Source organism: Pleurodeles waltl, chromosome 8 (assembly GCF_031143425.1).
Source record: "Pleurodeles waltl isolate 20211129_DDA chromosome 8, aPleWal1.hap1.20221129, whole genome shotgun sequence".
Taxonomy (NCBI): Eukaryota; Metazoa; Chordata; class Amphibia; order Caudata; family Salamandridae; genus Pleurodeles; species Pleurodeles waltl.
Genome location: NC_090447.1, coordinates 349,916,201 through 349,940,812, shown reverse-complemented (window position 1 = coordinate 349,940,812; position 24,612 = coordinate 349,916,201). Strand labels below are relative to the sequence as shown.

Here is a 24,612-nt window from a genome sequence, read left to right as displayed (position 1 = left end):
CAGCTCTCTCCTCCGTAGCACCAGTGGGGGAAAGAGCATGCCAGTATCTGGAGAGGAGTCCAGTCCACTGGCCTCTCTTAGTACCGCATACTAGGCCAAAGATCTTTTTAACTGGTGTTCTAAAGGGCCAAGAGACCTCTCCCAATCTTCATGCATGCCTGGCTGTGAAAATTAAGGCTCAGACAATGATCTGGCACCTGTGGACGCAGTCGGTGCCGGAATCAGCGTTTTGTGATGCCGTACCGGCTCTGGATCATCCGGAATCAGAATGGGGCTGATATCACTGGTGGACACTGGCAGTGCCGGGAGCATCTGCATCCGGACCAGTACCGGCGAAAGTCACCTGGGTACGACCCCTGCCAGACTGGAGTCGGATCCATAAGACCCCACTGGAGCCGAAGCCGTTGACACAGAACGTGATGGGGCCTCCACTGACCCTGTGGGCCCAAATCCACGCCTGAGGGGTCAGCCCGCTGAAAAACGTGACGCATGGCCTCGTATTCGAGAGTGTGTCAATCCAGCTCCCAAAAATGGGGGGAGGCACCGAGTGGAACTGGGCACCGGCCGTGCAGAACCGTGCCGGGAACGCCGATGTTCCCTGCTAGTCTCATTGGCCGACGAATGAAGTGAAGTCCTCTTGGACTACTACTTTTTGTGCCTATTTCCTGAGTCTCCCGAAGACCTCAAGTGTGACAAAGAGGACTTGGGGTCCCTGGAGCTGTCCTGGTCCTTCTTGACCAGGAACAAGACCTCTGAGGAGTCCGGCGTGCTGGTTTCGTCGAGTGCCATTTTGCAAGAAGCTTTAGGGACCGCACCCTCATAGCCTTCAGCGCCATGGCCCTGCAGTCCGAGCACGACTTGGAGACGTGGTCAAGCTCGAGGCACCAGAGGCAGACAAGATGAGGGTCTGTAATGGACATGAAGTGGTGACAGGTAGCACACGGTTTGAACCCTGCTGTCTTAGAGGACATCCTCGACACACGAACAAGAAAAAATACTGACAAAACTTTGAAAAAGGCCTGCCAAAAAGCAACAGAGGGGTAGAGGAGTCACTTCAGCACCAACGATGACACCATGCAGAACCGAACAGAGGCACCTGATGGAGTGAGCAGGAATATTACTCCAGCAAAAGATACCGGATCCAGTCTGGTGCCTGGAGAAATTCAAAGGTAAGCAAACTGCAGCTAGAAGTGTTTATCAGATTGACTAGGACAATGCAGTAAGGCAGTAGACCGATGGTGAAAGGAACAAACAATTTCCTGAACGTCAGAGATCCGCTAAGGTGGAGGAAAAGCACAGAGAAGTATGGTATCTATGTTGGACTCTATAAACTGGAGTTGCTGAGAGTATCATAGGTGGGATTTGGGCTTGTTCATGGAAAAAGCCAGCTCATACAGTAGAGATGCCAGCAACTGCAGATGGAGCAACACCACTTCTGGCAAACTGAATTGACTACCTAGTCGTCCAGGTATGGGAAAATGGGGATGCCTGTTCTTCGGAGATGCGCTGCAACCACTGCCATAACCTCTATGAAGACTCGAGGTGTCGATAGTAAGCAAAAAACTGTTAACATGTGGAACTCACCACAAATCACAAGTACTTCCGGTATGACTGCAGTCATTTGAAAGTATGCATGCTGCAGGTTGAGTGACAAAATCCAGTCTCCAATCCAAGGCTAATAGAACTTGAACCAGGGTTAGCATCTATAACTTTTCCTTTTAAAGGAAGAGGTTCGGGTCCCTGAGCTCCAAAATGGGATGCAGGCCACCATCTTTCTTGGGCATCAGGAAGTAACATATGTAGCATCCCTGGTCCTTTTCCTGCTGTGGCACTAACTCCATCACTCCGTTCAGGGGAAGAACTGCCACCTCCTAGTGAGGTATACCTAGATGGTCTGAAGGTGAACAGGAGGAGGGAGGAATGTGATGGGAAGATGCCTAAAGAAAAGGGATGGTGTAGCCCTTTTCAATTACTTTAAGGACACGATGGCCCGAAGTATCCTTCCAGGCCAGAAGAAAATGAGACAAGCACACTCCCGCAGGCACCAAAAAAGTTACACCCCATCAAAAGGAAGACCCATTAGATTTGCCGGACTATACACAAAAATTTGGACCTGTGGAACCAAGCACGATTATGAATGAAGAAAGAGGTGCCCATGGCCCAGGCCAAAAAATCTCCAGTGTCAAGCCCCAATTTTATGATATGGTGGGAAGCATTCTGACCATCCGTAATGAGCTCTTAAAAATGGTCTTTCATATTGGCTAGAAGATGTGGCAGGATCATTTAAGCCATATCTCAAAGGCATGACGGTTTCAGGCTACTAGGCAATTAGCATTTACGGATTTCAGAGCCACAGTCCAAGCCTATTTGACCCAGGATTTAACTCACCTTGATTTCTTAACCAAGTGAGCTATTGGAAAGGCACCTCCAGATTTGCCCTTGAACAAGACGCATGAACATCAAGCCTCTCCAGTGTTGGTTTGGTCGAAAGGAATTCTTGGTCACCTGGAGCAGGGGGGAGAACAGAAGCCTGTTGACTGTCAGAGTAGAAGAGGGTGTCTCCCATGCCTCCAACATAGGATCCAAAAATAGCCCTGTTAAAGAGAAGAAATGGCTCTGATGCGGCAGCTGAAGGCCAAAGGAGTTCAGTAAGAATACTGGTCTTGGTTTTTGTGGTGGGCAGTTGAAGATTTAAGACTTGAGCAGCCTTAAGCAACAATTTATGTAGGCAGACAACTTTAGGCATTTGTGGACCTGTAGGGAACTCCATAGATAACACTGGAGAGGTGTCTATGCTGATGGCAGATGGCAGACCTTGAAATTCAACAGAATCAAGGAGAGGGTCTACAGAGCAGAGCGGTTGAAATCAATAGGGTCAGAGTCCATCCCAAGGATGTAAAGAAGATGGTTTCTGTATTCCTCCTCTTCCAAAAGACACAGGGCATCTCTATGGGACCTGTTCAGAGGGGCAACATTGGGCTACAGTGTCAGCCAATGGTGCGGCATCCAGCACAAACTGTGGTGCTGGCGGTAGTAGAGACAGGAGTGGCAATGTCCACGAGTTCAGCTGCTGAAGTGTGAACGTGAGTGCTGTATCAAAACAATGTGCATTATCCAACAGAGTGGTGCTGAAGGGCATCGGAAGCAAAGGCATGAACTTTGGAACGCTGGCAATAAAGCCTTTGGGAATATATGGTATTTAGGAATTCCATCGGATCTGACCCCAGGGTAGAGAATGTTCTATGACTGTCAAATCCATTTTTGTAAACTGAGGAGCAACAAGTTTATGTTTGGTAAAACGTGACAGGTAGAATGCTTATTCCCCCCTCCAAGTCTCTCCCTTTGGCCATTTCCTTTAAAATTTCCCTCACTTCTACTTCAGCGAAAGGGTATTTTCACTGTGTCTAATGATTCATGTGGTATGCATCTTAAGGGTGCCTTATACAAGTAGGACTCGTCAGGCTTAGCCATATCTTGTACCCTGTGTAGGTCAGCGTAATACTCGCGAAATGCAATGTTGATGATCTTCTTCCTGTGCACAATGTAAACTTATCAATCTCTCACCTGCATTATGGGTGAGCGTCTCAGTTCAGGTTTAATCAATCAAGCCAGCATATGCCAGGCTATGTCTTCCTCGTGGTGATTCTCTTCATACACTCAGAGTGATTCCGACTCCTCAAAGTTTCCATTATTGTAAGAATGAAAATGTCACTTACCCAGTGTACATCTGTTCGTGGCATCAGTCGCAGTAGATTCGCATGTTCCGCAATAGCTCGCCATCTGGTGTTGGGCCGGAGTGTTACAAGTTGTTTTTCTTCGAAGAAGTCTTTCGAGTCACGGGACCGAGTGACTCCTCCTTTTGTCTCCATTGCGCATGGGCGTCGACTCCATCTTCGATTGTTTTTCCCCGCAGAGGGTGAGGTAGGAGTTGAATTGTAGTAATAGTGCCCATGCAATGGAGTGACTAAGTATACACCTATTTAAGGTTGAGATGATACATATATAAATAATTGAAGGTAACTTCCAAACTGCTACAGGCTCCCGGGGAGGCGGGTGGGCACATGCGAATCTACTGCGACTGATGCCACGAACAGATGTACACTGGGTAAGTGACATTTTCAGTTCGATGGCATCTGTCGCTGTAGATACGCATGTTCTGCATAGACTAGTAAGCAGTTATTTCCCCAAAAGCGGTGGATCAGCCTGTAGGAGTGGAAGTAGTCTGAAATAATGTCCTTAATACAGCTTGACCTACTGTGGCTTGTTGTGCGGATAACACGTCTACACAGTAGTGCTTGGTGAATGTGTGAGGCGTAGACCATGTGGCTGCCTTACATATTTCTTGCATTGGGATGTTTCCTAGAAAGGCCATGGTAGCACCTTTCTTTCTGGTTGAGTGTGCCCTTGGTGTAATGGGCAGCTGTCGTTTAGCTTTAAGGTAGCAGATTTGGATGCATTTAACTATCCATCTGGCTATACCTTGTTTTGAAATTGGGTTTCCTGCATGAGGTTTTTGAAATGCAATAAAGAGTTGTTTAGTCTTTCTGATGTTCTTTGTTCTGTCAATGTAATACATCAATGCTCTTTTGACATCTAATGTATGTAGTGCCCTTTCAGCTACGGTATCTGGCTGTGGAAAGAACACTGGAAGTTCCACTGTTTGATTTAGATGGAACGGTGAAATAACCTTTGGCAAAAATTTAGGATTGGTCCTTAGGACGACTTTATTTTTGTGTAGTTGTATAAAAGGTTCCTGTATAGTAAACGCCTGAATCTCGCTTACTCTTCTCAGGGAAGTAATGGCGATGAGAAATGCCACCTTCCAGGTTAGGAACTGTATGTCGCAGGAGTGCATGGGTTCAAAAGGTGGACCCATAAGTCTAGTTAGGACAACATTTAGGTTCCATGAAGGAACAGGTAGTGTTCTTGGTGGTATAATTCTCCTAAGGCCCTCCATGAATGCTTTAATGACTGGTATTTTATATAGGGAAGTTGAATAGGTAGTCTGCAGGTATGCAGATATTGCTGCAAGGTGAATCTTAATGGAAGAGAAAGCTAGGTTAGATTTTTGTAAGTGAAGCAAGTAACCCACTACATGTTCTGGAGTTGTGTGTAATGGTTGTATTTGATTAATATGGCAGTAGCAAACAAACCTCTTCCATTTACTTGCATAGCAGTGCCTGGTGGATGGCCTTCTTGCTTGTTTTATGACTTCCATACATTCTTGGGTAAGTTGTAAGTGCCCGAATTCTAGGATTTCAGGAGCCAGATTGCTAGATTCAGCGATGCTGGATCTGGGTGTCTGATCTTTTGGTTGTGCTGTGTCAACAGATCTGGCCTGTTGGGCAATTTGATGCAGGGTACCACTGATAGGTCTAGCAGCGTTGTGTACCAGGGTTGCCTTGCCCAAGTTGGTGCTATCAATATGAGTTTGAGTTTGCTTTGACTGAGTTTGTTTACCAGGTAAGGAAGGAGAGGGAGAGGAGGAAAAGCGTAAGCAAATATCCCTGACCAGTTCATCCATAGGGCATTGCCTTGGGATTGTTTGTGTGGGTATCTGGATGCAAAGTTTTGGCATTTTGCGTTCTCCCTTGTCGCAAACAAGTCTATCTGAGGTGTTCCCCAGAGTTTGAAATAAGTGTTCAGAATTTGGGGGTGAATTTCCCATTCGTGGACCTGTTGGTGATCTCGAGAGAGATTGTCTGCGAGTTGATTTTGTATCCCTGGTATAAACTGTGCAATTAGGCGAATTTGGTTGTGAATTGCCCAATGCCAAATTTTTTGTGCTAGCAGGCTTAACTGCGTGGAGTGCGTCCCTCCCTGCTTGTTTAGATAATACATTGTTGTCATGTTGTCTGTTTTGACGAGAATGTATTTGTGAACTATTATTGGTTGGAAAGCTTTTAGTGCTTGAAAAACTGCTAGAAGTTCTAGGTGATTGATATGCAGTTTTGTTTGATGTACGTTCCATTGTCCTTGTATGCTGTGTTGATCGAGGTGTGCTCCCCACCCTGTCATGGAAGCATCTGTTGTTATTACGTATTGTGGCACTGGGTCTTGGAAAGGCCGCCCCTTGTTTAAATTTATGTTGTTCCACCACAGAAGCGAGAGGTAAGTTTGGCGGTCTATTAACACCAGATCTAGAAGGTGACCCTGTGCTTGAGACCACTGTGATGCTAGGCATTGTTGTAAGGGCCTCATGTGCAGTCTTGCGTTTGGGACAATGGCTATGCATGATGACATCATGCCTAGGAGTTGTAATACCATCTTTGCCTGTATCTTTTGTGTTGGATACATGCGTTGTATGATGGTGTTGAAATTTTGAATTCTTTGTGGACTTGGAGTGGCTACTCCTTTTGATGTGTCTATTATGGCTCCCAGGTATTGTTGTACCTTGCGTGGCAGAATTTTGGATTTTGTGAAATTGACGGTGAACCCTAGTTTGAAGAGGGTTTGTATGATATGATTTGTGTGATTTGAGCACTCTATTAACGAATGGGCCTTGATTAGCCAGTCGTCTAGATATGGGAACACATGTATTTGCTGCCTTCTTATGTGTGCTGCGACTACTGCTAGACATTTGGTAAAGACTCTTGGTGCGGTTGTTAATCCGAAAGGCAGTACCTTGAATTGGTAATGTATTCCTTTGAATACAAACCTTAGGTATTTCCTGTGCGATGGGTGTATTGGTATATGGAAATAAGCATCCTTGAGGTCTAAAGTTGCCATGTAGTCGTGCAGTTTTAGCAATGGCAATACTTCTTGTAGTGTGACCATGTGGAAGTGGTCTGATTTGATGAAAGTGTTCACTACTCTGAGGTCTAGGATTGGTCTCAGCGTTTTGTCCTTCTTTGGTATCAGAAAGTACAGTGAGTAAACTCCTGTGTTTATTTGTGTGTTTGGCACTAATTCGATTGCATTCTTTTGCAATAGTGCCTGCACTTCTATCTCCAGGAGATTGGAATGGTGTGTTGTTAAATTTTGTGCTTTTGGTGGTATGTTTGGAGGGAATTGTAGAAATTCTATGCAATAACCATGTTGGATAATTGCTAGAACCCAAGTGTCTGTAGTGATTTCCTCCCATGCTTTGTAATAATGACCTATTCTTCCCCCCACTGGTGTTGTGTGGAGGGGGTGAGTGACATGTGAGTCATTGTTTAGTAGTAGGGGTTTTGGGGCTTTGAAATCTCCCTCTATTTCTAGGGAATTGCCCTCCTCTATATTGTCCCCGAAAACCTCCTCTATACTGTCCCTGGTAAGTGGACGGTGTTGCTTGTGAGGTGCTGGCTTGTGTGCTTTGACCCCGAAACCCCCCTCGAAAGGGCGTTTTACGGAATGTGCTGTAATTCCCTCTGCTCTGCGGGGAGTAGAGTGCGCCCATGGCTTTGGCAGTGTCCGTATCTTTTTTGAGTTTCTCAATCGCTGTGTCCACTTCTGGACCGAACAGTTCTTTTTCATTAAAAGGCATATTGAGAACTGCTTGTTGAATCTCTGGTTTAAATCCAGACGTTCGGAGCCATGCATGCCTTCTGATAGTTACAGATGTATTAATTGTCCGTGCAGCTGTATCTGCAGCGTCCATGGAGGAACGTATCTGGTTGTTGGAGATGGTCTGTCCCTCCTCAACCACTTGTTTTGCCCTATTTTGGAAGTCCTTGGGCAGATGTTCAATGAGATGTTGCATCTCGTCCCAGTGGGCTCTGTCATAGCGCGCAAGTAGTGCCTGGGAGTTCGCAATGCGCCACTGGTTTGCAGCTTGTGCTGCGACTCTCTTACCAGCTGCATCGAACTTGCGGCTTTCTTTATCTGGGGGTGGTGCATCTCCAGATGTGTGAGAGTTGGCCCTTTTCCTAGCTGCTCCTACAACAACAGAGTCTGGTGGCAGCTGTGTAGTGATGAAAACCGGGTCCGTAGGAGGCGGCTTATACTTTTTTTCCACCCTTGGTGTGATTGCCCTACTTTTGACCGGCTCCTTAAATATGTCTTTTGCGTGCCGGAGCATACCAGGGAGCATAGGCAGGCTTTGGTAGGAGCTGTGGGTGGAGGAGAGTGTGTTGAACAAGAAATCATCCTCGACCTGTTCTGAGTGGAGGCTTACGTTGTGAAATTGTGCTGCTCTAGCCACCACCTGAGAGTACGCGGTGCTGTCTTCTGGTGGAGATGGCTTTGTAGGGTATGCCTCCGGGCTGTTATCTGACACTGGGGCGTCGTATAGGTCCCCATGCGTCCTGATCTTGGTCACCCTGGCTCATGGTGGTGTGAGCTGGGGAGTGTGATGGAGTTTGTGCTGGTGAAACGTTAATCACGGGCGGAGGAGAGGGTGGTGGTGTAACTCTTTTCACCACTTTTGGTTGTGGTGCTTGTTCCGTCTGGAAATCCAACCTTCTCTTTCTCCTAATGGGGGGAAGGGTGCTTATTTTTCCTGTCCCCTGCTGAATGAAGATACGCTTTTGCGTATGGTCCACATCAGTTGCTTGTAGCTCTTCCTCAAACCTATGCTTTTGCATTTGGGAGGTTAGCGAGTGCTCTTCTGTATAAGAGCCTGAAGCTGGGTCGCTTGCAGTTTGTTTCGGCATCGAAACTTTGTCTGCGTGTTTTTTCGGCTCCGAGGTGACTTTTTTCCTTTTCGGGGCCGAAACCTCTCGGCGTCGATCTGTTTCGGTGCCGCTGTCTCGGCGTCGAGCCGTGTCCACACCGGCATCTCGGTGTCGAGGCTTGTCTCCAGCACTTTCTCGGTCCCGAGAAGGCTGCGTGCCGGTGTCTCGACCGGAGTCGGACGATCTCGGCACTGTTTGGGCCTTTTTCGGTGCCGACGGTCGGTCACCGAATTTATGGGTCGAGCCATGGCCTGGTGGCAGTGGCGTCCCCTGGGCCTTGTAAATGTTTCTTTGTGTGGTTTTCGACGTCTTACTCACGGTTTGTGTATCGTCGAATCCTTCGGAGTCTGAGTCTTGGATCGAGAAGGTACCTTCTTCTTCCTGTTCCTCGAACTCCCGTTGGGCTGTCGGTGCGGACGCCATTTGAAGTCTTCTGGCTCGACGGTCTCGGAGTGTTTTTCGGGACCGGAACGCACGACAGGCCTCGCAGGTGTCTTCGCTGTGCTCAGGTGACAGGCACAGGTTGCAGACCAAGTGTTGGTCTGTGTAGGGGTATTTATTGTGGCATTTGGGGAGGAAACGGAACTGGGTCCGTTCCATCGGCGTTCTTCAGCACGCGGTCGGGCCGACCAGGCCCCGACGGAGGATCGAAAAACTACCCCGAAGGGCACCGGAGCTCTTCGATCTTCGATGCGGTGTGGAATCTAAGTACGCCGATCCCGAACGCAACAATACCGACGAAAATCTTCCGAAATTAGCTAATTTTCCGTTCCGAAACTCGGAGCGACAGGAACACGTCCGAACCCGATGGCGGAAAAAAAACAATCGAAGATGGAGTCGACGCCCATGCGCAATGGAGACAAAAGGAGGAGTCACTCGGTCCCGTGACTCGAAAGACTTCTTCGAAGAAAAACAACTTGTAACACTCCGGCCCAACACCAGATGGCGAGCTATTGCGGAACATGCGTATCTACAGCGACAGATGCCATCGAACATTGTATTATCATTAGTAAGTGACAACCCTTGGAGGGTGAACCCTCAAAGTCAGGCAAATATTGTGAGTTAATCCCACTGGTAGCTATAGCACAGAGCAGACAGGCTTAACTTCGGACAATGTGTAAAGCAATGTGCAGTACCAAAACAATACTGAAGTAAAAAACTATGAAAATTTCAATCCGAATTAGAAAAATAGTGTGAAGTTTAATAAACAAAATGACATGAAATTAAAAAAAATCCAAATAGAGGAACTGAAGATGTGATTTTTTTCAATTTTACATAGGAATAGTGCAATGAAGCATAAAGTATAAATGATAGTCAATGGTTGCGGTGGCCCAGAACCTAGGCACAACGTGAGGCAGACCACGATGGTACTTAGGTCAGATACATGAGCCAAGTTCTTTCTGGTCAAAGATTCTACCTTCTAGCTTAGCACTTTAAGTTCCAATCCACCATAAAAGTACACTTTTGAAGACCCTTGGCTTCTAGACTCACAGGATTTATGGTAGAGGCCAACATCGGGGTCTACATGTCAGGTCGAGTTGCCACTGGTCAGCTTTACAGTCGCAGGAAAGACATCTAGTAGATTGTTCCATGCAAATGGCTCGAACAGGAGGTCAGCCTCATGACCCATGGAATCCACCTCTTTACCCTGGGTGCAAGAGGGAACAGTCTTTCGGTCTCCTCTCAGGAACAATACTGTCTAGTCTAGTCCTCTTCAGGTCTAGTCCTCTTCTGTTCTTCCTCAGGTCAAGAAATGTTCTGAAGTGGGTGCCTAGAGATAGCACATTTATGCCTGGCATGAACTAGCGGGTAGGAATGATTCCTGGAAGCACCCTAACTAATGGGATAAATGTTCTTGGGGCCAGCTCTACACACGCTGGGCATTTTCAAGATGGTGAAAGTCTTCGGCCACACTAAACCTGGGGCAAAGACCAGAGGGAAAGTGGGTGGGGGGAGGTGGGAGTGTACTGTGGTAATCATAGTGTCCTTCCACATCTAACACTGACACCCAGTTTGGAGTAGCCACTGTACACACAATAAAGCCAGACAAACAAGTGTGGTGAAACAAAACACATTCTTAAGCAACCAGACAGTGAATACACAAGAAGTATCCATCCTGTACTCTGCCTTTCATGTGCTCCCCAACATGTTATAAGTAGGCTAAGTAGACCTGTCAGGTGGGCTTTGTCAAGGTAATACAAAAAAGGATGCTCACAGCCTCCTCCTGCATATTCTGGGGGGTTGAGGGAGTCTTCCCTACCCATTCAGGACAGCCAACTGTTTGCTCCTAGTAGGCATTTCATACCTTTCTCACACCTGTTCAAATGTTAATTAATGGCTGGTAAAAGTGAGAGAGCACATGCAAATTAGCCTCCTAATAAATGCATACAGGAAAAAGGTAACTGTTTAAAAGTAATGTTTCCTTAATATTTATCAATGGACAGCCCTTGAATTGTAGGTTTTTTTTTTATAACTATTCTAAATAGTTGTTTAATTATTTTTCTATCTAGTCCAATTCCAAGCATAAAGTATTTGGATTTTAATCTGTCATCTGTTTTGAAAGTAGGACAGCAAGGCCTGCCATAGTGAAAATACCTTTTGGGTGCCAGTCACTGTAAAGACATGTTAACATTACATTTCTCTATGGCCTACTTTTAATTTCCAGACTACAAGGCCTACATAGTGTGACTTACTGTTATCTAAATGGGAGAGTATGACTTGTCAAAAGAGGTTATTTTGACTGGTCAAATTGCGTAGTTTACACTGCTACAGGTATTCTACACAGGGTAGACTTAAAGTTAAGTTTTTACTAATGCTGCAGGGGATGGCAAAAAGGTCCTGCAGTCCAATAGTGGCATTAACTTGCAGGCCATGGTTCACCTTGTACTGTATACTAGGGACTTGTAGGTGAATTAAATAAATTAATTAGGAGAATGCCAATTTAACCATGTTTAAAGGGGAGCACAGGCACTTTGGTAAGCAGGGGTAAAGTGCACAGAGCAGGGCTTGAAAAATCCACTCGACCACTCGCATTGGCGAGTCTGATTTGATCAGGTCGAGCTATTTTTAATACTTACTCGTCCTTTCTGGCGAGTTGACACTGAACAGGTGTTCTGTTCAGTTGAAAAGTGGAAGGGCAATAAAAGATGCATTTAAATCTTGTTCTTATGTCACATTTGTTCTGTGTTCACAGACAGAGGTCAAAAGATGGTTTTTCTTACAATTTTCCTCCTGACTGCAGAGTTCCAGGACTTTGTAAGGTGAATTGTGTGACCTGCTGCTTAGAATGTAACATAAAAGGATATAGGGTGTCAGGTTTTTCCTAACACACAAAACTTAAATGACTAAGTCAGCTGTGTAAACATTTCAAAATATATTTCAGTAGTTGTGAAAGCCCTTTTTTTATATTTGTGTGATGAAAAAAAACTTTAATAGGATGAAAACAAATCAGAATACTTTACATGTTGATGTGCAAAGGATATGTTTTCTGAAAACCAATGTTCACAGATTATTAATACACTGTATAGTTTTATCAGTAAAGTTGCAAGTTAGTGGAGAGGTTTTTGGACATTTCTTGGAACGTTACTGTGTGTAGATGACAGTATGTTACCACATCATGGATAAGTAATATTTTTATTAAAATTGAGTGTTTTAAAAAACTGAGAAATACTCCTGCCCTGAAGGCAATGTTGTTAGTAAACTAAAAGAAGTCCTAAGTTACGTAGGCTAGACCTCATTGGTATGTGGGCTAGATTCTTGAGATGCATGCAGCAAACTTTAGTCTACTTAATCAAACAAAAGAGGTTCTTTTGTACTGCAGAAATGCTGAGCTCACATATTTGAAGGTGCAATCATATGAGAGAATTAGGAAAAAGGTGAATCTGTAGACTATTTGCCTAGGATCACACAATTTGAGACCCGTTTACTGGTCAAGTACATTACAGTTAGGTCTAGTAGATTATTTAAGTTACTCGACCTGCAGGTCTAGTAACATGTTTATGATTTATTTAGTCCTGCAGAGTTCCAATGCCAGCAAAAACATAGGGTCCAGCAAAAGGACGAAAATATATGGTGACAACACAGAAAAGGCTGATTTCCTACAAAGATCAAGTCATATTGCACCTCTCAATCCTTAATGTTGGTTTTTGTTAGTGGTCTTGTATTACCTCTTGATCTACGTTGAAAAATGTTGTGCCCGGTTTACTACTACGCCTTACTCCTACCTTCAAATATACAGCATGAATAAAGTAGCACATGTGCATATCAGCAGTGAACAAACTATTTACCCAAATTTCGTTTTGTGAATCTGGATCTAAATATTATGTTTTAAAACAGTCTGCAGAAATATGATGGAAACTATGCATTAAGGAACAGCAGTCTCTCGCACACATTGTTCTACAATGTATACTACTGTTAAAGCAAACAAAGATTTCTGCTACATTTTTGATTACACTGCTCTTGACTAGTAAAAACATAGGGCGGGTTCCTAAGTGCAGAATGCAGAAATATAATGCCATTTTAAGTTCTGAGAATTACTTTCTCATGCTCAGAAGCACAATCAACACGTACGTATAGCAACATATTTGGGGAAACATTAATCAATTTGCATTTCTATTTTAATCATATACTTGACAACAAGTACTATCAATCATCTGGAATACCTGTTGCTGTGACTGAGCTTGTGGTTGTTGCTGAAACTGTGATAACAAGGAGTCCATCATATCTCCTCCAATTGGAGAAGGGGGATTATCATCCTCATTTATAGAGCTTCTTCGTGCATCTTGATTACTGTCCACAAACATATTTAGGAAGGTCTGCATATAGATTAAAACAAGTAATAAAATACAGATGAAGAGCCAGAACAATGAAACATATGCTGCAAGTAATCATTAGGAAAAGATTAGTCATCAGTTTGTATACCAGAGTAATCCCACAGTGAACCATTTCCCAACTTAAGTGTATTTCCAAAGGTTGAGCTGCAAGTCACTAAGGGAAAATAAAAATATAGGGGGTCATTATGATCCTGGCGGACTTTTGACAGTCAGGGTAAATGTGGCGGCCTCACCACCAACAGTCTGGCAGTGAAGATGGCCTCTACCAACCCGCCACTTCTCCACTTATACCGCCATGGTGGTCGGAACCGCCGGGCCCAGAGATGATCATCTCTGACCCGCAGTCCACAGAAGAGCGCCGGCGGTATTAGGAGCTGGCTTCCCACCATGGTTTCCGCTGTAGCACTGCCACGAAAACCATGGCGGAAAGGATACAGGGAACTCATTTCCTGTCACCTGCAGACGGCTCACCGTCCCCCCAAGCAAGCACTAAACCCTCCATCCCCCTTCAGTCACAGCACCCTCCTCCACGCCTACATGCAGATAACCACACGCACCACGCATACACCATTCACCTACACTTCCAACCATGCATCTACTGACACGCATTCACCTACACATACTAACACGCATTCTGGCATGCATACTCACAGATATCCAGACACGCATACTCACGCATACACACTTACATGCAGACACGCACTCACTTCAACATTTATAAACAAATTCACTCACATACATACAACCACGCATACACCACAACACTCAGTCGCATACACACTTACACGCACTCACTTCAATATTCAGATATGTATACACACATTCATACACACACGCAGACACCACACACACTACAACCCCCCACCCTCCCATCCCACTCCACTGTCAGACTATCACCTTACCTGTTTCAGGGATAAGGTCATCCGGCAGGGAACGGGAAGTGGCACTTCCACCGCCGCCAGCGCCCCGCCAGCAGGACACCAACAGGCTGTATTAATGGTCATAATACGGCTGGTGGCATCATACTGGCGGGGCAGGTGGTGGAACCGCCAGAGCGCCACCCCCGCCAGCACGACCACTGCCAGATTTCAGCCCAAAGTGTGGTGGAAATCCGGCAGTAACCGTAATATAATGGGCGGAAGACCGCCAGCACTGGCAGTCTTCTGGCACCCATGGTTTTGGCGGTCTTGGTAAAAGACCACCAAAGTCATAATGAGGGCCACAGACTTGTAATTGTAGTTTCCATTGGTGAGCAGCTTCTTCATATTTTTACCCTCTTCAACCAGAGTTTAGATAAAATGTTCAATAACTGTGTTCTTTTGAAGCAAAGGAAAAGAAGAAAAAGGCTTACTCTCAGACTAAAATACTCAATGAATGGTGTTGGACCTGTTCCTTTTTGTAGGGTTATCCTCAAACTTTTTGCCTTCCGTGTCCTGTTTTTCTTACCGTCTTTTTGTTGGATTTAGGACTCTATGCACTTTTTTACTGCTGATCAGTGCTAAAGTACATGTGCTCTTCCCTCTATGCTTGGTACGATTAGCTTACACTAGATTGGCACATTTAATTTACCTGTAAATCTCTTCTACAGTGGTATGCAGTATACCCTGGGCATGTAAATTAAATGCTACCAGTGGGCCTGCAGCGCAGTTTGCGCCACCCACAGAAGTAGCCTTTCTAACCTGTCTCGGGCCTGCTACTGGTGGGTCTGCGTGCGCACTTTACTGCCACATTGACTTGGCATCTAAAATTACTTGCTAAGCCTGGAACTCCCCTTTTACTACATGAAAGTCACCACTAAGGCAGACCCTCAGTATCCCTATAGGCAGGGTTAAAGGGGAGGACATGTGCTTTCATTTTGTGGCATGTCCTGGTAGTGACAGACAGACTATTTGGTTTCCCACTGATATGAGTACTGCTCCTCTCAGATTTGCATTGAGAATTCCGTTATATATGTCTAAGTGGTAATTTCTGGTCTGTGAGAAGTAGTGTGGGCATGTTTTGTATGTTTGGAATGGTAGTGAGAAATCCTGCTTATTGGTGTAGCTGAATTTATTTACTTACTATTGTGGAAATGCCACTTTTAGAAAGTGGTCCATTTCACTGTGTTATGACTCTTGTGCTTTGCAGCCTGACTCCAATTTACGTCTAGGGTAGAGTGACAGCTGAGCTTTGTGCATCCTTTCCAGACAGGGAGAGTAGAGGTGTAACAGGATTACATCTGCATACTGAATGGTGTTCCTGGGCTGGGAGAGAGGGAGGCAGGGCACACTTACAATTTTAAAGGCTGTGTCTTGCCCTAATACAAAGGGCTCAATTACCCCCTACTGATGTCTGGAGCCAGGGCTGGGTTGAAAGGGAGCATGGTACACCTCTGAGGATCTTTTGAAGTTCCCCCTAATCAAAGTCATTTTGAGTATAAGTAGAGGGGCTATGATCCCATGTTTTTAGACACTGTGTGGATTTGTAAGCAGATTACTGCTGGTTCTGCACACTGCCAAAAGGAACTGTTATGCAGCTACAGAGGAACCGCCTTTAGGACAGAGCTGCTTTTTGTGCTGGCTTGCTGGGTCACCAGAGGGACTGTCATTTCACCGAAGGACCCTGATGTGCTGGCCTGCTACTGGTTCTCACTGGCCCATTGGCTACTACACTATACTCTCCTAAATGTCCCTAAATTGAGCATTTAGGTGCCCCCCTGACATCAGAACTTCGGATCCGTCAGACTACAAAAAGGAGGACAAAGATGAGCCAAAAATGCAAGAACCGTGGTCTGGCTAAGGACTTGGTGCAAAACCCGCCTGCCTGTTCCTGTCCCACCCATAGCTTTGGAAGACTGCCACCACTTCGACCCCCAGTCAGCATCTCCCTTGGCATTGAGAAACTACTTCACTGCACCAGCAGGAACCAACTGCAACTGTCATGTTATCTTTTTTGCTGACCATCGGGTCCACTGAGGGAGCATCTCACCAGGAAGAGAATCCTGAGTGTCCAGGAGTGCAGCCCTGTCAACCCATCCAGTCTTCAAGAGGCTGAGCCTTCCCCGGGCCTCACTGCACCAAAAGCCAGAGTATACCAGCCAGATGCAAACACCAAAGCTTGTTTAGTGTCCAGCCCGGACACCAATGCTGCCAAGAGCCACCTACCATAGAGGGACGTCAGCATCACTGAGGCCCGCACCAAGAGTGGCCGTGCTATTTTGTTTTCCCCTGATTTCAATGTCGACCCCAAGAAGTGAGAGCCTCGAACACCAGGGACCCACCGGAAAAAAGACCTTTGCACCCGAGTTCCCCAGCCCCAGCCCAAGAGAATTGATGGTGTCATTGCGGAGATGTGACGCTCAAAAACTGAGGACCCACTGTGGGTTCAACAAGACTGAGCACCAAGTCCCCACTTGAAGCCCTTTTCTTCCAGGTACTTCTCCCACTGACTTTAACACGTAGTGTCCGGTGCTAGGAGCACCTTTGCACCAGAACACATCAGGGCAAGTAACCCGAAACAACTAGCGGTACAAGAGACCGTGACCCCTACTTACCTTACGTCCAGAAGAACAGTCCTGTTGTTGTGTAGCCATTTTAGTTATAGCTCCATGCACGTTATTTTAGCATACTAGACCTGCCGCTGTGCACTTTAACCTAGATATATTTTATTCAGCTTCATTTTATTACTTTTACAATAGCCTGTCTTCTTTCAAGGCTGTAGTAAGATAGGTTGCCGATGACCATGGTACAAGTTTTGTCTCTGACATTCATAGAAAAACACACATCCTTAAGTAGGGACATTTTCTCAGAACATCAGTTGTTTTATTATTAAAACACTTCCCTGTCCATTACACGTTAGAGGGAGATTCCAGACAGAGAGCCACAACTGTATGCTTATTGCTGGATGCTTCGCTACAGCTGCTTATGCAGACTTCAGGCCTTTGCTCAGGTATGGGGGATGATGTCTTCCTAGGGGAAACTTAAGTGCAGAATTAGAGCTTAACACTTTGTGCTCTATTAAAGCGTAGGTAGGAATTAGTCTATTGACTCTAGTGACAAAATGGTAATGTTATTTACATGCTTTACTCTTCTTGTCACCATTTTAACCTTGTCATGCTCTACCGTCCTGATTATTGCAGCCCATGCTTTACTCTCTAAGATGCAGTTGATTAGTTAAAACATTATTGAAACATATAGTGCCTCTGTTTGTCATTGTGTATGTGAGACTAATGTAATTGAGAGAAACGGATGAGACCTGAGTGACCACGGTTTCCCTGGGAAATCAATTATGTCATGTGTTCAGCTGCCCAATCATCCCTGCCCTTGGGTAGAGATGAGGCACTGCTAGTAAGCCGGACCAAACCTGGATTAGGGCAAACAGGTATCACTTGTAGTGGATCAGCCTCAGTCTCCAACACCACAGGTGATTCTGCCGCTCAAAATCCAGTAGTCTCAATAGAGTAATGAGAGCCTACACAACACTGTAAGTCGATTTCAAGTGACCTGATAATATTACTGAGTTCGAGGCACATGCCTCAATCTGACAGCTGTATTTTCCAAGTGTTGAAATATCACTAACTCAAAAAGTACTTACCTGATCCGGAGGATCCTGGTGCCTAAATTAATATACAAATTAATGTGATTTTTCTAAATTGGTCTTGAGTTCCTTTTTGAGTGTGTGTCTTGATTACTGACTGTTTGTTCAAGAAATGCTTAATATTACTCTAGGAAAATGCCTCTCATGACATGGTTAACCCCTAACCTTTTGCCTTTTGTTGATACTAGTTATGATTGAAAGAGTGCTGGGACTCTGCTAACCAGTCCCCAGCACCGGTGTTCTTTCCCTAAACTGTACCTTTGTCTCCACAATTGGCAAGCCTTGGCACACAGATATGGCCCTTGTAACTGGTACCCCTGGTACCAAGGGTCCTGTGTCCAGGAAAGGTTTCTAAGGGCTGCAGCATGTATTATGCCACCCAGCTTGTAGGTGCTGGTTGGGAGAAAAAAGACTAAGTCGACATGACACTCCCCTCAAAGTGCCATGCCCATAACCCACTGCCTGTGGCATAGATAAGTCACCCCTCTAGCAGGCCTTACAGCCCTAAGGCAGGGTGCACTATACCACAGGTGAGGGCATAGTTGCATGAGCACTATGCCCCTACAGTGTCTAAGTCAATTCTTAGACATTGTAAGTGCAGGGTAGCCATAAAGAGTATATGGTCTGGGAGTCTGTCAAATACGAACTCCACAGTTCCATAATGGCTACACTGAATTCTGGGAAGTTTGGTATCAAACTTCTCAGCACAATAAATCCATGGGATTTATTGAAAAATGCATACAGAGGGCATCTTAGAGATGCCCCCTGCATACCAGTCCGACTACTAGTGTTAGGCTGACCAGTTTCTGCCAGCCTGCCACATCCAGTGGGTTTCTGGTCACATGGGGTGAGGGCCTTTGTCACTCTGTGGCCAGGAACAAAGCCTGTACTGGGTGGAGGTGCTTCTCACCTCCCCATGCAGGAACTGTAACACCTGGCGGGGAGCCTCAAAGGCTCAAGCCCGGTGTTACAGCGCCCCAGGGTGCTCCAGGTAGTTGAGATGCCCACCCCTCTGGATACAGCCCCCACTTTTGGTGGCAAGTCCAGAGGAGATAATGATAAAAACAAGGAGGAGTCACCCACCAGTCAGGACAGCCCCTAAGGTGTCCTGAGCTGTGGTGACCTCTGCCTTAAGAAATCCTCCATCTTGTTTTGGAGGATTCCCTCAATAGGATTAGGGATGTGCCACCCTACCCACAGGGAAGAGGCACAAAGAGGGTGTAGCCACCCTCCAGGACAGTAGCCATTGGCTACTGCCCCCCCAGACCTAAACACACCCCTAAACTGAGTGTTTAGGGGTGACCCTGAACCCAGGAAATCAGATTCCTGCAACCTGAAGAAAGAAGGACTGCTGACCTGAAAGCCCCGCAGAGATGACAGGGATGACAAATGACTTGGCCCCAGCCCTACCGGCCTGTCTCCAGACTCAGAGAACCTGCACAGCGATGCATCCAGCAGGACCAGCGACCTCTGAGGACTGACCTACACCTGAGGGACCAAAAATCTCCCGAGGACAGTGGCTCTGTCCAAAAACTACTACAAAGAAACCACTTAAAGGAGACTCCAGCCTCAACACGAAAGCGTGAGTCTTCACACTCTGCACCCGAAGCCCCCGGCTCATGTTCAGAGGAACCAACACTGCAGAGAGGACCCCCAGGCGACTCCGACATGGACACCCTGAGTCAACCTCTCTGCACCCCCACGACGACGCCTGCAGAGAGAATCCAGAGGCTCCTCCTGACCACGACTGCCTGGACAAAGCACCGCACCCGCAGACCCCAGGACCGAGAGGAACCAACTACTGGTGCAGTAGTGACCAGCAGGCGGCCCTCATCCTAGCCCAGTTGATGGCTGGCCTGAGAAGTACCCCTGTGCCCTGCCTGCATCGCCAGAGTGATCCCCTGGGTCCCTCCATTGCCTTCAATGCAAAAACCAGACACCTACTTTGCACACTGCACCCGGCAGTCCCTGTGCCGCTGAGGGTGTAACTTTGTCTGCCTATTTGAGACCCCGCCCAGTGCTCCACAAAACTCCTCTGGTCTGCCCCCGAGGACGCAGGTACTTACCTGCTATCAGACTGGAACCGGAGCACCCCTGTTCTCCATGGGCACCTATGTTATTTGGGCCCTCCTTTGACCTCTGCACATGACCGGCCCTGTGTTGCTGGGTGTTTGGGGTTGACTTGAACCCCCAATGGTGGGCTGCTATGCCCAAGAGACTGAACTTGTAAGTGCTTAAGAGAAACTAACCAATACTTACCTCCCCCAGGAACTGTTGATTTTTGCAGTGTCAACTTTTAAATAGCTTATTGCCATTTTTGCCAACACTGGATACATTACTTTTTTAATTCAAAGTTCCATATTTACCCGTGTGAAGTACCTTACAATTTATTTACTTACCTAAACTCTGAATCTTGTTGTTCTAAAATAAATTAAGAAAATAATATTTTTCTGTATAAAAACCTATTGGCCTGGAGTTAAGTCTTTGAGTGTGTGTTCTCATTTATTGCCTGTGTGTGTACAACAAATGCTTAACACTACCCTCTGATAAGCCTACTGCTCGACCACACTACCACAAACTAGAGCATTAGTATTATCTAATTTTGCCACTATCAACTTCAAAGGGGAACCCTTGGACTCTGTGCACACTATCTCTCACTTTGAGATAGCATATACACAGAGCCAACTTCCTACAATTACCCTCTGATAAGCCTAAACTCACTGCGCACACTACCACAAAAGAGTTTTGTGATTAATATTTTAACCACTGTAAAACAACAAAGGTAACCTGTACTATCTGCATAGTGCCCCTTTACATTCGGTACACTACATAGATAGCTAGCTTCCTACAACTGATCTGAGGCCTATGTTTGCAGATAAGAACACTCTCTTCTCAAAGTCCTCCATGCATTTAGAATCCCTATCTGGGGATGTACTAAGGAAAGAGTTAGTATTCCAAACTGCACTTGGATACCTCCACTAAAAGGCTCTTTGGAGTAGCGTGCTGGAGGAGGAAAGATACAGAAGGTCTGTGCCGCTTGGCCATTTGCTAATTCACAGGTGGGCAATATCCAGGTTTGGCCTATGTGCCCATTTAAGTATCTATAAGGCCCTTATTAGATGGGAGGAGTGGCTAACAAGAAGTCTGCCCAGGTGGCAAGATTTCAGTGAGAAAATCGATTTTAACTCCACAGATGGCAGTTGGAGGTCTAGGACCACCACAGGCCTCCTGAAGACCGTGGTAAAACACACAGACTCCTCTATGGAAGGGCCAGGTGGAGAGTTTAGGCCCATGTCAGGGGACACATCGATTCCACTGGCATCTTGAAGGTTCATAAATAAATTATTTGGGTACAGTCAACCTCATCATAACTATCATGGGGTTCTGGATCCAAAAAACATTGGGTAGCAGAAACGTACCATTCTAGTCCAAATTTAGCTGAATGGGCTGTTTCTCAGGTCGAAATGGGTGTGACTTTAGTTGAGGTCATCGTGGATATGCTTCTGAGCCCATAACGACGATCTGTTCTTCCTTTGGTGTTGGTGGCATCAGCAACCACACACAGGGATCAGTTGATGATCTCAGAGATGGGTGCAAATTCAAGACAGGAGTCAGTCCTGAGTTGGGGGCGGACTGCTCAGCGGGGTCAAGTGGCACAGTCAGCGCTGGGGATGAAACAGCCAGAGGTAGTCCAATTGAAGGCATCCTTTGTGCCCTTAGGCACAGACGAGGGAGCTGGTAGGGTGCTGAATACATGCAACAAGGCCCTCTTGAAAGCTTTGATCTCCTTATGTCTCATTACAGGACCTGGGAATTCAGTCTGGATCCAGCTGAGCGGAGTGATCGAGCCTGCAGACGATGACCGTGCCCTAGATTCAGAGGCACCCTAATATCTACACAACTTGTGACAAGAGTGGCAGGAAGAAGGTAAGTCACGCTTAGACTGCTTATGGTTTTTCTTGGACCTCAACTTATCTGACGACTTAGAGTGGGAAGAAAACCTCTTTCGAGAACAGCCTCAAGAGTGAGAACACATTTGAGTTCTCAAGCAAGCGGGCCCTTAGGCGTTGGCCAGCTCTTTCAGATGGTGTTCAGTGATGTAGAGCTTGACCTTGGGGTCTCGGATGGTCATCCTAGTGCAGTTGCCAATGGACTTCGAGTTACATGAGAAACCTAGAGACCAGAGACATACCTACTGGGAAGCTGTCACTGACATCTGCTTATGGCAGCCCTTGCAGAGTTAGAAGCTTACGGTTCCAGGGGTTGGGGACATGTCCGTTACACATTGTATAACATTTTGATAAAAATAAGGTCTGTCAAAACACAGAAAATGAGGGAGCGAGCTCTGCATATGCAGAGGAATGCATGGAAAAAAGGAACCAACATCTACGCCCAGGGATGGAGGCTATATGTGGTTTCAGCGTCATTTACAGGGCAGAACGTAAATGCACAATGCCTCCTACTATCACGCAACAGATTTTCTGAGAAATATCTCTGGATCCAATCTGCTGCCTGGGAATTTTCACAAGGTGAGTAATCTGTAGTTCAGGGTTATCCATCAGAAATGTAGCATCTTTCATTTTATAATTAGCCATAATTGTAAGTTTAAGCCACTTGTTTTTTTAAGGTTGTACTCACAGGTAAAAAGTTGCTAATTATTTCATAACATTTTACTAACATAGACAACCTTTTATTAAAATTCCATCAATATAGATGTCTTAACAAAGAGAACCAATGGTTGAAACAAACTATAAACATTAGTCGGCATGTTTACCAGCCGTTTCTAACTTTAAGTTTGTCAGGCTCTGAAGTCTTATTTTGAGGGTAAATGTACATTTCTGTTTGGGTACCACTGTTTGCCACGGGTGCGCCAGGACCACAATAGAGTGGCACCTTATTTGTATTACTAAGTTACTCAATTTGAGCACTTTAATCTCTGCAGGTTCCATGGAGTTTCTGTCAACGCTTAGTTTGACACAGTAAATACGACCCATAAAGTTTAGCATTCAAATTTAAATTCAGTACCGCAGATTTAAATTTTGGATGAGTTGTACATTAGTCACAATAACATAGATTTTTAAAAATGAGCTCAGTCCTAGCTTCATAAAAATAATCCTATGGTAACTATCTTTATTCATTAATCAGAAAAACTGGAACACGAGATGGCTGTGAAGTAATTCCAAGCACTTAACTTAATGTTCTGCCCTTTAATGCTCTTGTAAAACTGCAGCTGTGAAATGACTAGTCAATGATAAAACACAGAGTTTTTACAGGACAAATTACAGGAAAAAAGATATGTTAGATGACTTACATATTTTGAGCAGAAGTGAAAGAAAAAATTGTTGCGTTTTGTCTGCTTGGTACATTTTTGACCACTTTCCAACAATGATGTTTGTAATCCATTAAACAAAAAGGAAAACAAAACAATCATATAAATAATCCAAAAGTCATAATTACCTTTAGCCCTGGTGCAGGGTGAAAGCCTTCCACTATTTTACTATTGTCAAAAAGACTATAGGCTCCATCACGTATTGCAACCACTCCGCGACTCCGACAGTAAATGTCAATACAATACATGTTCCTGAAGGCCAATCTGATGTGGGTGGGCGACTGGGGTAGGATTGAGAAACACTGATACGCAGTGTTTGTCCGCTGTGTAAGACCCAGCATTGGCACAGTTGGGAGTTTATTGATGGCATTTAGTGGAGCCTGGGTATCAAACAAAACCTACAAGAGAAAAAACACTAAACAAAGGAAATCGAAGTAACCAATGAAATAAACAGCTACGTTTATTCACCAAGTCATTTTGTAGATGTAATGGTGCCACAAGAAAATTTGTACAGCTATGTGCCCCATATAAAGGCTCACAGGTTCACAAAAGACAAAGAACACACAACATGAAGCATCATTTTTTAAAGATCATGAATGTGTATAAAACACAACTTTGATTACGGGTATCATAATTCCACTTGAATAGCGAATTCGGTTGTTAATAACTGGTTGCCTGCATTAAAATTCTTGCCGAGTTGAGTGAATGGCTACAGCAGGGAAATAAAGCAGACTTGGGAGAGCGGGTCTGTGCATCAACATGTAGAGAGACGACTGGAGAAGACAAGGAGGCTAAAATCCTTATTGCCCATATTCTGCTAGGAAGTAATTTTCAATACATTTTAGCTCCGAATAAGCACTGTTTCTAGTGTGAGCTCTGAAGTGTGAGGTACAATTAAAAGCACCATCTGTGAAAAAGCAGCGATTTGCTCAACACATTTGAAGGCTTAGATTGCTGAAAGTAAGAAAGGTAGCATTTTAAGTGCAGGGAGTTTGTGAAATGGGAACAAGAAACATACTCGTACTGTGACCACTGGTGTGTACATCTTACTGTGTTAGGAAAGATTTGCAGGACAGATGCCATTATTACAACTTACGTCCTGTCTTTGCTAACAGCTGTTAATTGTACTATACTCTTATGCGCCAACACCCCTATCACAACTTACATCCTGTCCTCTGTTAACAGCTGTTAATTGTACTAGCCTCTTATGCGCCCTCATCCCCAGCTAAGGATCATTATTGTGGGCTTGACCATCAACAACAATTAAAGGTGTGAGAAG

At 45.3% G+C, this 24,612-nt stretch overlaps 1 protein-coding gene across 2 annotated transcripts in view; it reads right to left on the bottom strand.

Annotated features, from left to right (window-relative positions):
* The window catches only part of MED14 (mediator complex subunit 14), an 801,766-nt gene that overhangs the window by 213,012 nt on the left and 564,142 nt on the right, over positions 1-24,612 (bottom strand). For both annotated transcript variants that reach the window (XM_069204216.1, XM_069204217.1), the window contains exons 21-22: positions 23,462-23,731; positions 13,259-13,411 (exon numbers count right to left, since the gene is read on the bottom strand). In XM_069204216.1, coding sequence (XP_069060317.1) covers positions 13,259-13,411; positions 23,462-23,731 — 423 coding nt within the window. The remainder of the gene's footprint in view (positions 1-13,258; positions 13,412-23,461; positions 23,732-24,612) is intronic.